The sequence below is a fragment of the Miscanthus floridulus genome, chromosome 2 (genome assembly GCF_019320115.1).
Source record: "Miscanthus floridulus cultivar M001 chromosome 2, ASM1932011v1, whole genome shotgun sequence".
In the NCBI taxonomy this organism is placed as follows: domain Eukaryota; kingdom Viridiplantae; phylum Streptophyta; class Magnoliopsida; order Poales; family Poaceae; genus Miscanthus; species Miscanthus floridulus.
In genome coordinates, this window is record NC_089581.1 from 16,644,822 (window position 1) to 16,659,623 (window position 14,802).

Below are 14,802 nucleotides of genomic sequence, written 5' to 3' on the forward strand. Positions count from 1 at the left end.
CTGATGCTCAGCAGTATACAAATTATATATAGAAGTACAGACTTCAAACTAGTTATTAAATGATTTACTGCCTCCCCTCTTTGGTATTTGATGCACTGTTGATTGCTGATGCCTTGCGTTTTTGGTATTTTTTTTTGTTGAATCGCTCATCAAATTTAATAATTCTTTACCGGATATTCGTGGAGTTATTATGTTAAGAGTCTTGGCATGGCATTAACCCTGGGCAAAAATAACCGAAAACCAAGAACTGAACCGAAATAACCGGAACCGAAACCGAATTAACTGAAATCGAAAATTTCGGTTCCTAGTTCTGTTTCCAGTTCTCAGGAACCAAAATAATGTCGGGTAATTCGGTTGCAGACCTCAATTAACCCAACAAAACCGGAGAACCGACGTAAAAGGCTCGTCTCGTTTTATATCCCAAGGCCCAAACAGCCCAGGCGAGGCCCGATAACGTATTCAAGTATAAATACAGAACCTTAGGTTTCTTGACTCCTCCCTCACTCTCTCTGTCTCACCGCACGCCTCCCTCCCTCCCTCTCCCTTCGCGAGACCGAGACAAGCGCGCCTCTCTCGGTCTCTCCGCGCCGTCCTCCCTCTCCCTCTCCCTCTCCCTCTCCACTCTGGCCAGGCATAACCTAAGCTAAAATTCTAGGTACACCAGTGGCCGCCCTTCCAATGATGGTGGAGAAGTCCAGCGGCGGCACGCCAACTTCCTCCACCATGGACCGTTTCCAAAAGATTGTCCTAAGCTGGGATTACCTCCGCCTCATCACCGAATCCAAGGTACGCACATCAACCTCACCACACCCACCACCCGCCCGCCATACCATCCATAACAAAATTTTCTAAATCCCTAACCTTCTCTGGCTCGGGGGTCAGGGCGGCAAGCAGGCCAAGGTGCTGCAGCGTGTGAAGAACACGTACGACTCGGTGGCCGAGTACCTCGGTGTCTTTGAGCCACTGCTCTTCGAGGAGGTCAAGGCGCAGATCATCCAGGGACGCAGTGACGAGGAGGAAGGTTAGGGCGCGCGCTCCTGCGCTTTGCTTCTTTTTCAACGCAGCATTTTGCTTGCTTTTATTTCGCTGGTGAGTTGCCAATTGGGATTTTTTCAATTTATGTTTTGACCTTGTGTGGTGTGTGTAGAATATGGGATGGACTGGCGGAGGGGGGCAGTGGGATCTTGCACAGAGTCCGAGGGGTTCCACAAGCTCTCTGTGGCGGTGGAAGACAATTTTCAGGATAATGTGTCAGAGAATGACCTACTGCTTCTCTCCAAGGAGAAAGTAAGTGTTGTGCAAGTAAATTTTGTACTTTAGCTGGTCCTGATATGAAAATACCAAGGTAATGATTGATTGGGACGAAATGTGTCAAACTTTTATTTGGTAGGTGGCCATTTGCATAATATTTAATAACCGAAACCCATAAAATATCTAGATGTATTTCCTGAGTTCTTAGTTCTTACATTTTGGACATTTTGTCTAAGAACAGAGCAAAATGTGCCATAAGTTATGGCTGTGATATCATACTTAGATCAGTCTGGCAAGTAGTCTGTAGCCGAGTACATTATGTGATGAACTGATGTGCCTGCACTTTTGCAGTTTGAGGAGGGATCAACCCCTAATGCATACGCCTTTGCATTGGTGGAACAGCGTGGTGGTGGCTTACATATTTCGCTTAGAACTTTTGTGGCAGGTGAAATTGTAAATCTGAATGTTGCAAAGCCTGTGAACTCTACAAGGCTGCAACATTTTGCTTCCACCATTGCAAGTCAAAACAGCTTGCTGTGGATACTGAAGGCGAGTCTCAATTGTTCTAAAACAAGCACCTGAGTTTTTCATGGTTGCATCGTTTATTGACGGCATGTACTGCTTGATATGCCATTTTCTCGTCTAAATTTTCAGGTCTGCAGCTTGTCTACAATAATGCGGGAGTTCACAGCTATGCATTCTGTAGCTTCTCTACCGTTTAAGGATTTGATTCTTTCAGCTACTGAGAAGCACAAGGATGGTGATGATCAAAGTCGTGCGTGGAATGTTCCTGAGCCACTTATGGATTACCTCAAAACAAATCTTAACGATTCCCAGCTAGAAGCAGTCAATGTGAGCATCCTTTGTGATTTTCGCATTGTTGGTGTATGTATTGTGTTCCTAATATTTATTTAAAATCATGGCTCTGATAGTTACTGAATTTTTCTCTAGGCAGGTCTTTCACGCAGATCCTTTGTCCTTATCCAGGTCTGTTATTTTTTTACCACTATTAATTTGCATTGTTATTGTTTACCTGTCTTGATTAGTTATGTGAAAGTATTGCAAATACCTGAGCTGTTTTAACTATATGTTTTTCTTTTGAATGATGTGCAGATCGAACACATAACACTATTTAAGAGTAATGCACGATTTGCTGATTTATGTTCTTCTAAGTTCTATCTGCTTATTTGCAGGGCCCTCCAGGAACAGGAAAGACACAAACTATTCTTGGACTCCTTAGTGCTGTTCTCCATTCTGCTCCTGCAAGAATGCAGATCAAGTAACAAACTCACTTGGTTATTCTTTATATTTTGGTGTATGGAATAGTAATTCCAATTGTGAGGATAGAAAAGCTCCATGTTTATCATATATGAGAGATAGTAATTATACTGCATTTTTTGAAATCTTAAATTTCGCGCATGACCTCCAGATGCACCGGTGCGTAGTGGAATCCTAAGTCAGGATAGTAACGTGAAGAGAGGCAGAGGAAGACCGAAGTTGACTTGGGTAGAGGCAATAAAAGGAGACTTGAAAGGATGGAATATACCCAAAGACTTAGCCTTAGATAGGAGTGCTTGGAAGATAGCTATTCACGTGCCTGAATCTTGATTGCTTCTGTTGGGTTTCAACTCTAGCCTACCCCAACTTGTTTGGGACTTAAAGGCTTTGTTGTTGTTGTTGTTGTTAAATTTCGCGCATGAAGGGCGGGCCTGGTGCAAGCGGTAGAGTCTTACCGCCTGTGACCGGAAGGTCCCGGGTTCGAGTCGCAGTCTCCTCGCATTGCACAGGCGAGGGTAAGGCTTGCCACTGACACCCTTCCCCAGACCCCGCACAGAGCGGGAGCTCTCTGCACTGGGTACGTCCTTTAAATTTCGCGCATGAATCTCATGTGCTTTATGATGCTTAATGCAGAGGAGGACTTGATGTTCTAAAGCATGGGCCAGAACTGGACATTGATGGCAAGTATGTTAAGAATGCAGACCTCCTAGTTTCTAATATATTTATTTGACTTTGGGCTGGGGTATGGAAAATAGGAAGGATATAAAGCTGATTAATAATATCTAGCTGCTTCAAATTGTGAGTTTCCCTTTGAAATGCTCCATCCTTAACTGGTTTCTCTTATAGATCTGCATGGTTATGTGTTGGTTACAAGAAAAATAAAATATCTTAGTTTTGACATTGCTTTTGTTCCTTTGATATCTCAAATCCTCCAAACGAACTAGGGAGTACTTGGAGGAAAAGGTTGTTTTGTTTATGGTACCATATTTTGTAGCCTTTTTATTTTCTAGCTTTTCTGTGTGGGAAGTGGAACAGCTAAGAATTTTATGTTATTTTGATGGATTACTGATTCTAGTTTTTCAAACACCATGCGACTGCAAATTTCTGTCGGCACCAATAACTGGGGAGTTCACATGACAGGCGTGCACACTGGATGAAGGCATCTCCTTGGTTACTTGGTGCAAATCCTCGAGATTTGATTATGCCTGTTGATGGTGATGATGGATTTTACCCAACAGGAAATGAACTGGTACTCTTTTATATGGCATACTTGCTAAATTTTACTCAGGTTCCTGGACTATTTTATCCCTTACATGGCCAAAAAAAAATCTTTACAGAAACCTGAAGTCGTAAGTTCCAATCGCAAGTATCGGGCCCATGTGTTGGTCTGTGCTCCATCCAACTCAGCACTTGATGAGATCGTGTTGCGTGTTCTTAAGACAGGTAAAGGTTTTCGGTGCTAAATATCCAGTACAGACACAATGCTCCCCAACCCTTCTCTCTGTTTTTCTTTTTGTGCATCTGGTGTGCTCATACATTTTTAGACTCGTCACTCATGCTATCATTAGGAAGCATCATGCACAAATTAAGTACTGAAATGATGTTTTTTTTTTTGTTTCAGGAATCCGAGATGAAAATAACAACACTTACAACCCTAAAATTGTGCGCATTGGAGTGAAGGCCCTTCATTCTGTTAAAGCAGTTTCCATGGATTACCTTGTAAGTGACATAAAGTTGCAATACATTTTCTTTATAACTTCTGTCAACTACAATGATTTCAACCTTGCAGATTCAACAAAAACTTTCTGGTGTAGATCGCACATTAGATGGTGGGAGAAGAGGTGCTGGTGAATATGATCGGATTAGAGCTTCAATACTGGACGAAGCAGCCATTGTACTCTTCTGATTAATTATAAATGTTTGCTGATTATACCTATTTTAGTATTCTCACTTTCAAGCAAAATTTGTAGGTATTTTCAACTCTGAGTTTCAGTGGATCCTCAATTTTTAGCAGGATGACCCGTGCTTTTGATGTTGTTATAATTGATGAAGCTGCACAAGCGGTGAGGAAACTTTTAAACATTGCTTTCATCATGGAGCATTGACGTTATCAATTTGGATAATAGAATTTTCTGTGCCTCTGTTTAATTAAGTTCCTAAGCTTAGACTTATCCCCTTCTTTTCAGGTGGAACCTGCAACTCTTATTCCATTGATCCATGGCTGCAGACAAATTTTTCTTGTATGTTGTCTAATTTTCTCATTTTTTGTATATTGTTTTGTTTTTCCTTTTCTTTAAGCATCTTGCTTTCCCCTGTGCAAGATGTATATTTGTCCTACTTGGGCTTTAAGAAGAGAGGATTTATTAGCACGACGAGCATCGCATGCTAACCGGGGGATTGAATAGGATATCATAAAATGTAGCATGTTGTCTGAACTTATAGGGTCTTTCCTATTTATTTATATAGTACCTTGTTATGTGACAGAGGTCAGGCCCAGGTGATATTTTGAATATTTTCTCTTCTCTTTAGTAGTTTAGTACCTATAGTAGCACTTGTCTATCTGGGCTTACGTTAAAAGTATACTTTCATTTGTTGGTGTGCATGTTTGCGCAGTCTCACCATTTCTCTTGACTGTATATCTCATAATATATCCCTATCAGGTTAATCTGTGCACATGAATACAATCACTTTAGCTTTTGGTAATGATAACTATCTCATAATATTCCTATCAGGTTGGTGACCCAGTTCAGTTGCCTGCAACTGTCATTTCACAGACTGCTCAGAAGTTGGGGTAAGATGATCTTTTTTTTTATACCGGCACACATTTTCCAGGTGCTGTAATATGCTAAGACAATGCTCATTTATCTCTCAGATATGGAACAAGCTTGTTCAAAAGATTTCAAGCTGCTGGTTTTCCGGTGCAAATGCTTAAAATCCAATATCGCATGCACCCAGAGGTGAATCTCATATCTTCAGCATATCTGAAGCTGGAAACTGGAATGATTGTTGTAATTCATTATCCATTCCCATACAGATTAGTATGTTCCCGTCAAAAGAATTTTATGAAGGTGTACTACAAGATGGGGAGGGCCTCAGCAGGAAACGTCCATGGCATTCGTACAGCTGCTTTGGACCATTTTGTTTCTTTGATGTTGATGGTATTGAATCCCAGCCATCTGGAAGTGGTTCTTGGGTAAACCAGGATGAAGTGGAATTCATAACTCTCCTGTATCACCAATTGGCAATGCGCTATCCAGAACTCAAATCTAGTCCTGAAGTGGGTGTTATATCACCATACAGGCATCAAGTAAAACTATTGAAGGACAGTTTTCGATCAACCTTTGGGGATCAATCAAAGGAATTGATAGATGTAAGCACCGTTGATGGATTTCAGGTACTAGTTCAAATGCATTTTGGGATTTCTGTACAAATCACCTCTATGCCTCAATACTCTTTCAAGTACCAGTGATTATGATGTTATATCTCTTTCTCGCTCTTTTTGTGACCACTATGATTTGATGTTATGTCCGACTGCTTGTATGTAGGGACGTGAAAAAGAAATAGTAATTTTTTCATGTGTAAGATGCAATGAGGAGCAAAAGATTGGCTTTGTTTCTGATTTTCGACGAATGAATGTTGCCATCACGAGAGCAAAATCTGCTGTACTGGTAAGCCCCTGTTCTCCATGTTTCAAATTTCATCATTACTATTTTGTTTTTGCATTATGGTAGCTTCAAAGTTTCCATTGTTTGCATGACACAGAATTCAAATATGCACTCTAGTCTGAACTGAGAGGTAGAGGCAGGTGCAGGCTATAAATTTAATAAGGAACTCTGTTGCCTAACAAGATGTACACATAAAGTTTGAGATTCTCTCATGCATCCATACATGCAAGTAGATACGATTGTTCAAGGATGCTGCTTATAGTTATGGTATCTAAGATGAATGGTAGAATGCCTTTTTGAGATCAATGTCCTGATGTAACTTCACGGCTCCATCCAGTCTTCAAGATTTAACTGACATGTGGACACCCATACCCCCCCACTTGTACCGCTATTTGTTCATGTTTTATATATACTTCCTCCAATCACTATTGTAAGTCCATTATAAATTTAGAACAGACAAGTCTCCAATATGACACTTTGACTGGCAAAATCTATTCTCTTTTGGAAGGAGCTGTGTGTGTGTGAGTAATGCCAATCTTGTGTTGTCAGTCCATATAAAATGTTAGTTGATGGTCAAAATTAAAAAAAAACTTAGGAGAAATCTCAATGTGCTTATATTTGTGATTGGAGGGAGTACTTAGTTGTAAATCTAAATAATAATCTGCATGCCGCAGGTTGTAGGTTCTGCTTCAACATTGAAGCAAGATAAACACTGGAACAACCTTGTTGAGAGTGCCAAGGAGCGAAACCGCTTCTTCAAGGTGTGTTTGTGACTTGCTATCTTGTTTCCTTAGCATGAAAGAGTACACAGCATCTGGATGGGTCACACTATGCACATTTTGCAGGTCCCGAAGCCATTCACCACATTCTTTGGAGAGGATAACCTGAAGGTTATGAAGGTGGAAAAGTATCCTCTGCCAGTGCCGAATGCTCAAGTACTGGAAGAAATCAATCAAGAAGTTGTAAGGCAGGAGCTCATGAATGTCGATGATGCTGCCGACCATGCAGATGCAGGGGATGACGATGATGCTGCTATGGATGCTGGCGATGATTGATTGTAAGATTCAAAGGCTTGAATGGCTTGGGTAGAGCAGTTATGTAGAGTATTGGTATTACAAAGAGGAGTTGGCATTCTTGGATGAACGGAGGTTGCTGAGGGTTGAAAAATAGAAATTTGAAGTAGTGCTTCTTTTCTCGTATCTAATTTTTAGAGAAAGTGATTATCTCAGAGGGCACTACGAAAATTGTTTATTGTGAAACTGCAGAGGTGATAGATATGTCTCTTATGTATGTTTTCCATGGTTGGCGGTTAAATTTCACAGTTAACATCCTGTGATGCGTCTTTCGCATGCACTGGTTTAGGTGAAGTAGGAACGTACTGACGTAGAGAAGTTTGAACTGAAGCAAATGCTGCTATCTCGATACTCTACTGATCAATGTATATATTTTTTTTTCATCTGACACAGATGGTTGCTAGTCAATCAGGTCTGATGTGAAATTAACGTTGTGGTGGTGTTCATTGATGCTGTTCGGTCGCGGGTCACCTTGCATTATCGCATTCGACATCGACCAATAATTCTAATATTGAACACTGTCATCAGCAATTCACTATGGACAGCATTTCCAACATCTGTAGACCATTGTGGTCGCTAATTATTTGGATTTCCAATTATTTTGCGTCTCGCCTGGCCTCATCTGCTGATCTGGATACACGTACACGACGAACATGTGACGTGTCCCCCTCAGCAGTTCTCCCAGCTAGCATGCCTAAAGATTGGGGTTCCGCAGGTACTGAGCCCCCTGCCACGTGTCTCCGGGCCCCAGCATCACAGGCTCCAGCATGGCAGGCCCTACGACCACGTAGGCATATTTGCCGTACCACTGGTACTGGGATCCCGGGCTGAAGACGTACAGCTCCTCGAACCCCTTCCTGTGCAAGCTAACGGAGTTCCTCCTGCCCTGCAAGCGGTTCCCGCGCAAAAGCTCGCATCAGTCATCCGGTCCTGAATTTCTAGTCAACTGAATAAACCAGAGAATGGCCAATCTCCGAAGGTTTTTACCCTGTCGATGATGGTGAATTCCTTGGGCGCGTTGCTGTACACACGGCACATCGCATCCGAAATGTGCTTGTAGTCGTCGTCCTCCTCGCCGTCGGGCTCGTCCGCCGCGCCACGGTCCTGCCCGCCCGAGAGGATCATGTCCAAGCCTCTGTTTGCCCACCGGTGCCGGGCTGTCGTCCCTTCTGCGGACTGCTGCGTGGCCCCGTAGTCCGGAGGGATGATGCTGAACTCCGACAGCGCCGGCTCCACGCTGCGGTAGTCGGAGCCCAGGAGCCCCAGGGCGTAGGTGGCGTCTGGGGTGCTCACGCGCAGGTGGCTAGGCACGGCGCACGTCAGTGCCATCGGCGACGACGCGCCGTTCGTCACCGCGAGCTCCGTGGCCAGCGCCTCCGGGTGCAGCGTCACCACGCACCTCGCCGCGGCCGCGTTCCCCGGCGCCGCCGACGCAAGCTCGATCTGCAAGGAAACGCGACGTGCCATGACGAATGGCCTTTAATTTCCGAAGCTTGGGAGCCTTATCACTACTGTACTGTTCTGGCGTACCTCGATGGAGGTGGTTGGGTTTCCCCGGACGTCGCGGAGCGACCACGCCCTGCTCGCGCTCGGCGACCACACGCCGTCGCCGCCAGCGCAACGGAGGTCCACGGACACCCCACCGCGGATGATGGCCCGCCCGCCGGGGCCCTCGGCGACGTTCGTGTGGAGCACCTCCGTGACCGTGCCGTGCCACATGGCGGGCTTGTAGGACGTGACGAGCCCGCTGGGGAGCAGCACGTGCGCCACGCTGCCGTTGCGCAGCGCCATCTTGACGGCGCAGCTGCTGCCCACGGGCTCGAAGCTCACGCCGTGGCCGGCGAACTCGGCGGTCAGGTACTCCACGTTGAGAGGGGCGGGGGAGGGCCCCGCCGCTTCTTCCGCCGCGGTCGCCGGCGCCAGCGCGCGCACCTGATGAGGAGCTGCGACTGTACTCGCAAGCCGCACCCTCTTGCTTCCGCCACCGCCGCCGCCGCCGCTTGGCTTGGGGGAGAGGCACATGACGATGTGCTTCCTTGAGCTGACCAGAGGGGTTGGAGTGGCATGGGCAGCTGCAGTGGCAGCAGGAGTGCAGAAGCCCGCCATGCCTGCCAGTTCCTGCAGGAACGTGTGATCAGTTGAGTGTAGCCTTATCTACGAGGTCTGGGAAATATTCCGTGCTGGATTAACGGTGTCCTTTTCCACTTTTCAGCTGGCTTTAGATATTTTTCAAGCTGTTTTTATTTCAATTTTGGAGCACAGTACTAATCATTTTCCGGGGCAAGACAAGATTATTTCCGTGCGGAAAAAAATCACATAAAATGGTTTGTCCTAAGTATATGAACGGATATTTTTTTAGCCAGTATAATTGAATAAGTTCCAATTATATTAAGAAGGGGTTTGTATTGGACCATTCCTAAGAAAAAAGAAAAATATATCACCAATTTAATTTCTACGATAGATAAAATTCAATTCACCAAAGAGCCTTATTCTAAGTCACTGCCTTGTCAATTTGACTTTCATCTCCTAACATTGGTACTTTTTTTTTCTAGTTTGTCTCGAAAAATAGAATTGAAACCTGCCACATGCGTTCAATAATATGCGCAACTAAATTATGTCATATGGCAATTTTTGTGGTTTTCCTTATTTTTTTCCTGAACTTCTTTGTTTCTTAGGTCTTTTGTTGCTGTTTTCTTGTTTCTTTTTTTGTACCTGCCTTTTGGCTTTAACTTTCTAATAGATTTCTGCAGGGTGCAAGCCCCTCCAATTTCGTCAAAACGAAAATTATGTCATATGTATTTATTAATTAACATCTTCTAGACAATAACATTACGGGTCTGTTTGGTTCCTGTCTCCATGGAAGCCTGGCTAGAATTGAAGCTGGCTAGGCTTGTCCTGGTCCTAGCAAGTCAACATGCACTTGTTTGGTTGCATGGGCTATCTAAGCCTGGATTAAAATGGGTGTGTTTGGTTCCCTGACTTGGCTTGCATAGAATCACCTTATCTTCTTCCTGGTAACTTCACCCCCTATCGCACATTCTGTCAAACACTTGGTGGGCATCACCTGTAACGAGCTCGCCTCCATGTCTAGTGCTCCAGTTCTTGCGGTGGCGGCCGGCCCTCTTGTCCTGGCTGAAGGTGAAGGAGGAGGTGTCCTAGTGCGGTGCCGGTGGCTGAGGGAAGAGGAGGAGCGAGGAGCCCTTGAGGAAGTACTCGTAGTTGCCGTTCCTGTTCCTGTAGCAGGTGGATGAGTGGGCCAGGGGGGTGTAGCCGTCGGTGAAGCACGCCATGGTGGCTGAGGGAAGAGGAGGAGCTCACGTGGTGGCAGAGTATGGTAGGAGCTTCGCCGGAGTAGTGGTGGCCGCGAGAGCACGGGTCGGAGCTCGTGTCCTGGCGGAGCCGATGGGAGCTTGGTCGGAGTGGTGGCCACGGGCGGAGATATATGTTGACCTCGTCGGAGCTCGCATGGTGGTGGCCGGCGGGAGCACAGGGGGAGCTCTCGTGGGGGTCGTCCTCGTCCGATCCGGAGGTGACGTGAATCCACGCCGAGCGCTGGCCAAGCCAGGCCCCATGAAAATGGATCGCCGATCTGTTCTTTCAGAGCCAGGCCAGCGCACATACGGAGGCCAGTTTTGGCCTGGCTAAAGCCCAAGAACAGGGAACAAACAAGCCCAAGTTGGCTCCAGCAGACTAGGTAAGGGTTGGCCACCCAACCAAACAGACCCTATATGATGCCCCATCTGTCTTGTGAATAACGGTACAAAACTAAACACTCATATATGCATCCTTTTTCTACGAGCCCCTCGAACCCTTCCAAAGATTAAGGGCAATCCCAATAATAGAAACTACGCATGTTTTCATAGTAACAACATCAGCAACAAACTATACGTAGAAACTACCCCACACATTGTGGGTGTCTACCTATAATAAATGTTGCCTTTTTTTCTCTTTCTCTCTCCTAACACCATCTTCCCCTGACTGTACTCCCCTCCGACTAGCATCTTCTCTTCTTCCTCGGGACCAAGCACAAGCACAGACGAGGAGGCCGCCGGGGCGAGCAAAGGCGAGGGGGCGCGGCGACGTGACCGAGCAGAGCGGGCAACAGTGAGCGGGGCGAGCGCGGCGGCGCGGCGCAGCACGGCCAGTGCGAGCGGGCGCAGCCTGCAAGAAACCAGTTGTTTCTTCCCAATGGTGAACTCGACGTTTCTTTCTGCATTGGGTGAAGAGAAGACGCCGTTTCTCTCTCAGAAACGATTTCTATAAATTTTCATCTCTTTCCTCGTTAATTAGCTTGCCATGTCAGCATTTGGCTTATGTGCATCTCATTTAATAGAGATAGAAGCCACCATTAATGTCCCATTGGGACTGCCCTAAGCAGATGCTTTAGTTAGGTACGTCGCTCAGTGTAAATAGGCTAAACGGTAGTGTAGACGAATAGTGACATCACCTACCACTGAGAGGATAGCACCAATCTTGCATCAAGTTGAGGACTTAATAACCTGAGTAGATACATTACACCATAATAAAGGATCTAACCAGTTGAGCTACACTCAGTTCATATATGTTAACTAGGTAGCGTGCCCGTGCGTTGCTACGGGACAACTAAATTTTTTGTACTAAAAACACATGGATCGCACGATAAGATAACAATACTGTAAAATTAAATACCGATGTTAAAGTGACATTTAATTCAAAAAGCAAAGTTCATAAAATTAACATAGTCACGAAGAACGCGACGTCGCAGGCTCATAAACTCTCCTGTATAGACTTTTCCGTGATACGACTAAGATAATATTTTATATCGGCAGGAATAAATCTTCGATATCTATTTCTTTCATGCGCTAATAAATCCACGAATAAGTTTCACTGCATCTCTATACCATCTTGTACAATGGTTCGAGTATATATGTAAATATTAGTGCATGTCACATGGATAATACTACGTGCCTTAAAAAATCACTCACAAAATCTTAAAACAAAATATGTTATACTCACTGTATAAATATATGTGGCTTTAGGACTATTCCACACAGACATATATTGTAGAATAAGATATCCACTTGAGTGTCTGTGCCAAGATGTTGAATTAGGTGTTGACACATTTTTCAGATCAAGGCAACCAATGGTGATACTTTCCTTGGTGGTGCATAATTTTATTGTGCGCCTCTTGACTATCTGAGTAAGAACAAGTTAGCACTGCAAAGGCTTAGGAAAGTTGTTGAGAAGGCCAAGGTTGAGTTTTACTCTACTATGCATACTAAAACCTACGTCCCCGTTTAACATTGCCGATGCTTTTGGTGCAAAGCAATTCAACATTATCATGATCAGATATAAGTTTGAGTCTCTTGTGAGCAATCTCATAGAGAGACTCACATTCTTTACATGATCTGCCTCAAGGATATTGGCATCTCTACCTTACATCATTCTCTTCAGCAATCAATTGATATATAATTTCTAGGGTTGAAGGAGTTACCTGATCTTTAGAGGAAGCCTTGTACTGCCCTAATAATACGATTTATTTTCTATGAATACATGCAGGTACTATGATAACACTAACTACACCAAATGAAAGAATAGAGAAAATTTGCATAGCCTCCAGAAGGATTTATTTATTAAGTTCTTTGGACTCTACAGGTAGTTTTGAAATGTCTGTTTGCATGTCTTACCTTGTATCCTAATTCAAAATTTTGTAGTTTAATTAGAATATTTAGGTGATTGTATATATGTATAATATTCAATACAAGAATAATCTATGCATGTTCTTCTTGAAAGATTTCTACAATGTAAATACAACTTCGTATTTCGTGCATACCCGTGCTAACGCTATGGTAAAAATAAAAGGACAATATATCAATTAAAAAAATAAAACAAAACTCATGCTCAAAGTCAAAGAGATAAATTATGGATGCTTGAATTTTATCATCCATTGTCTACAGGCGTGCCTCTAAAATAGACTAAACAAACAATTAAACATAGATAGAAAAATAAATTAATGAAAGGATCATTGCAAGCCATCAATCATTTCATAGCTTCGGACAATATCGCAAAGCTACTAAAAACTGTAACCGTGCCTTCACCTCAAACATTGTTTAGATAAATGGATTACAATGAAAATAGAAGCAAATGTTAATACACATGGAAATAGACGCACAAGTAGAGTGAATAATGCCATTTGAGGGGAAATTTTTTGGGGTAAACTTCAAACCATATCACAAGGAAAACTATCTTCTTAGAAAACTACAAAATCAAGTTTTGTCCACCTTATAACATAGGTTTTTAAATTTGCTTGGCAAAGAAAAACATCAACTCTTTATTGAGGTTGATGGCTGTCAGGTTTACTAACTCCTGAGCACCATCCAGTTCCAGTGAACTTCTACATGTCTAAAGTTTTCAACACCATCAAAGCATCATCCCATGCTCGACAACCCCCTCGTAAACAAACTGTGCTCCTTGATCCTCCTCTCCACATTATATGACCTCCCAGTCGCATGATCCCAGGACCTCACTGCTTCGTGGAAGTTGTATGGGTGCAAAGAAACTGCATGGTCATCCTCCAGCCCTGGGAGTAGCCTATAATTCAAAAACAATGACATGTTAGATTTTTGAAACATGCCCTCATGATACTTGCAAAGTATAGTTTTAACTCAAGTGCAAGCTACCAGACAACTAAGTTACTCCATCTGTCTCAAAATAGATGACACTTTGGCTATGAATCTACAATCTAGACAATTGTCATCTATTTTGGGATAAAAGGGAGTAACTTAGTTGTCTGGTAGCTTGCACTTGAGGTCTAAAAAAGAATGACCTGTCTTGTGGTCTTAAAAAAAGAATGACCTAACACAAATGTTCCCTGCTTGTGCCTTCCATTTGCAGTCTGAAAGGCAATAGTTTCAGAGATCAAATACTGGTGAGTGGTGACCAGTGCCTTAGTGGTATTCGAGATGGCTGATACAGAGTAGTTAAAGAAAATGTACTCCCATTGAATAGTTGTAGACCATCAGCAATATAGGAATCATCAATTGTCAGGCTATTTTTTTGAGTTAGCTAAATCACCATGTCAAATCTGGGTGGCAAAATATTTGTGTTTGACTGACTGCTCCGATCGTTCTTTCCAAAATTGTTGTTCTATTGGTTTGGTATCTGCTGCATCCAGAAAGGACACCAAATAAAGAATCGGATAGGCCATATCCGAACAAACTGAATCCTTGCCATATCCAAATATGAGAATTCTAAATCCAGTATAGTCCAATTGAAACGGGAGAGAACTGCCATGCAGCAATATAGAGCATTATTATTAGTCAAGAAACAACAACAAGAAGGAGCTCAAATACATTTGTCATTTCCAACTCGTGAGAAAAAATAATGGGTTTTGAAATACAAACCAATAAAAAATGGCTTCAAATTTTAGTACAGTTACAATATAAACTACAAACTGCAATGGAAAGCATTCAGATTTTTTATTCATATAGTAAGATACTTATGCTAAACGAGCATAACATAGAAAGTCAAACAACTGATCACATCGGAAAATTAAG

At 43.4% G+C, this 14,802-nt stretch overlaps 2 protein-coding genes across 2 annotated transcripts; one reads left to right on the forward strand and one right to left on the reverse strand.

Moving 5' to 3' along the window:
- The first annotated feature begins 520 nt into the window (after nt 1–520).
- On the forward strand, nt 521–7,717 carry LOC136518330 (probable helicase MAGATAMA 3). Its single transcript, XM_066511981.1, has 21 exons — nt 521–576; nt 656–786; nt 883–1,021; nt 1,148–1,287; nt 1,603–1,800; nt 1,906–2,103; nt 2,203–2,238; nt 2,445–2,530; nt 3,163–3,213; nt 3,670–3,778; nt 3,867–3,972; nt 4,151–4,248; nt 4,319–4,423; nt 4,500–4,592; nt 4,716–4,769; nt 5,262–5,320; nt 5,402–5,486; nt 5,564–5,923; nt 6,075–6,197; nt 6,869–6,955; nt 7,040–7,717. Exons 2-21 carry the CDS (start codon nt 679–681, stop codon nt 7,247–7,249), a joined length of 2,445 nt encoding a protein of 814 aa, XP_066368078.1. The 5' UTR covers nt 521–576; nt 656–678; the 3' UTR covers nt 7,250–7,717.
- Nucleotides 7,718–7,749: 32 nt separating this feature from the next.
- Nucleotides 7,750–10,816, reverse strand: LOC136518338 (protein NDH-DEPENDENT CYCLIC ELECTRON FLOW 5-like). Its single transcript, XM_066511991.1, has 4 exons — nt 10,586–10,816; nt 8,798–9,385; nt 8,255–8,710; nt 7,750–8,153 (listed from the first exon to the last, which is right to left on the reverse strand). Exons 2-4 carry the CDS (start codon nt 9,371–9,373, stop codon nt 7,962–7,964), a joined length of 1,224 nt encoding a protein of 407 aa, XP_066368088.1. The 5' UTR covers nt 9,374–9,385; nt 10,586–10,816; the 3' UTR covers nt 7,750–7,961.
- Between the last annotated feature and the right edge of the window lie 3,986 nt (nt 10,817–14,802).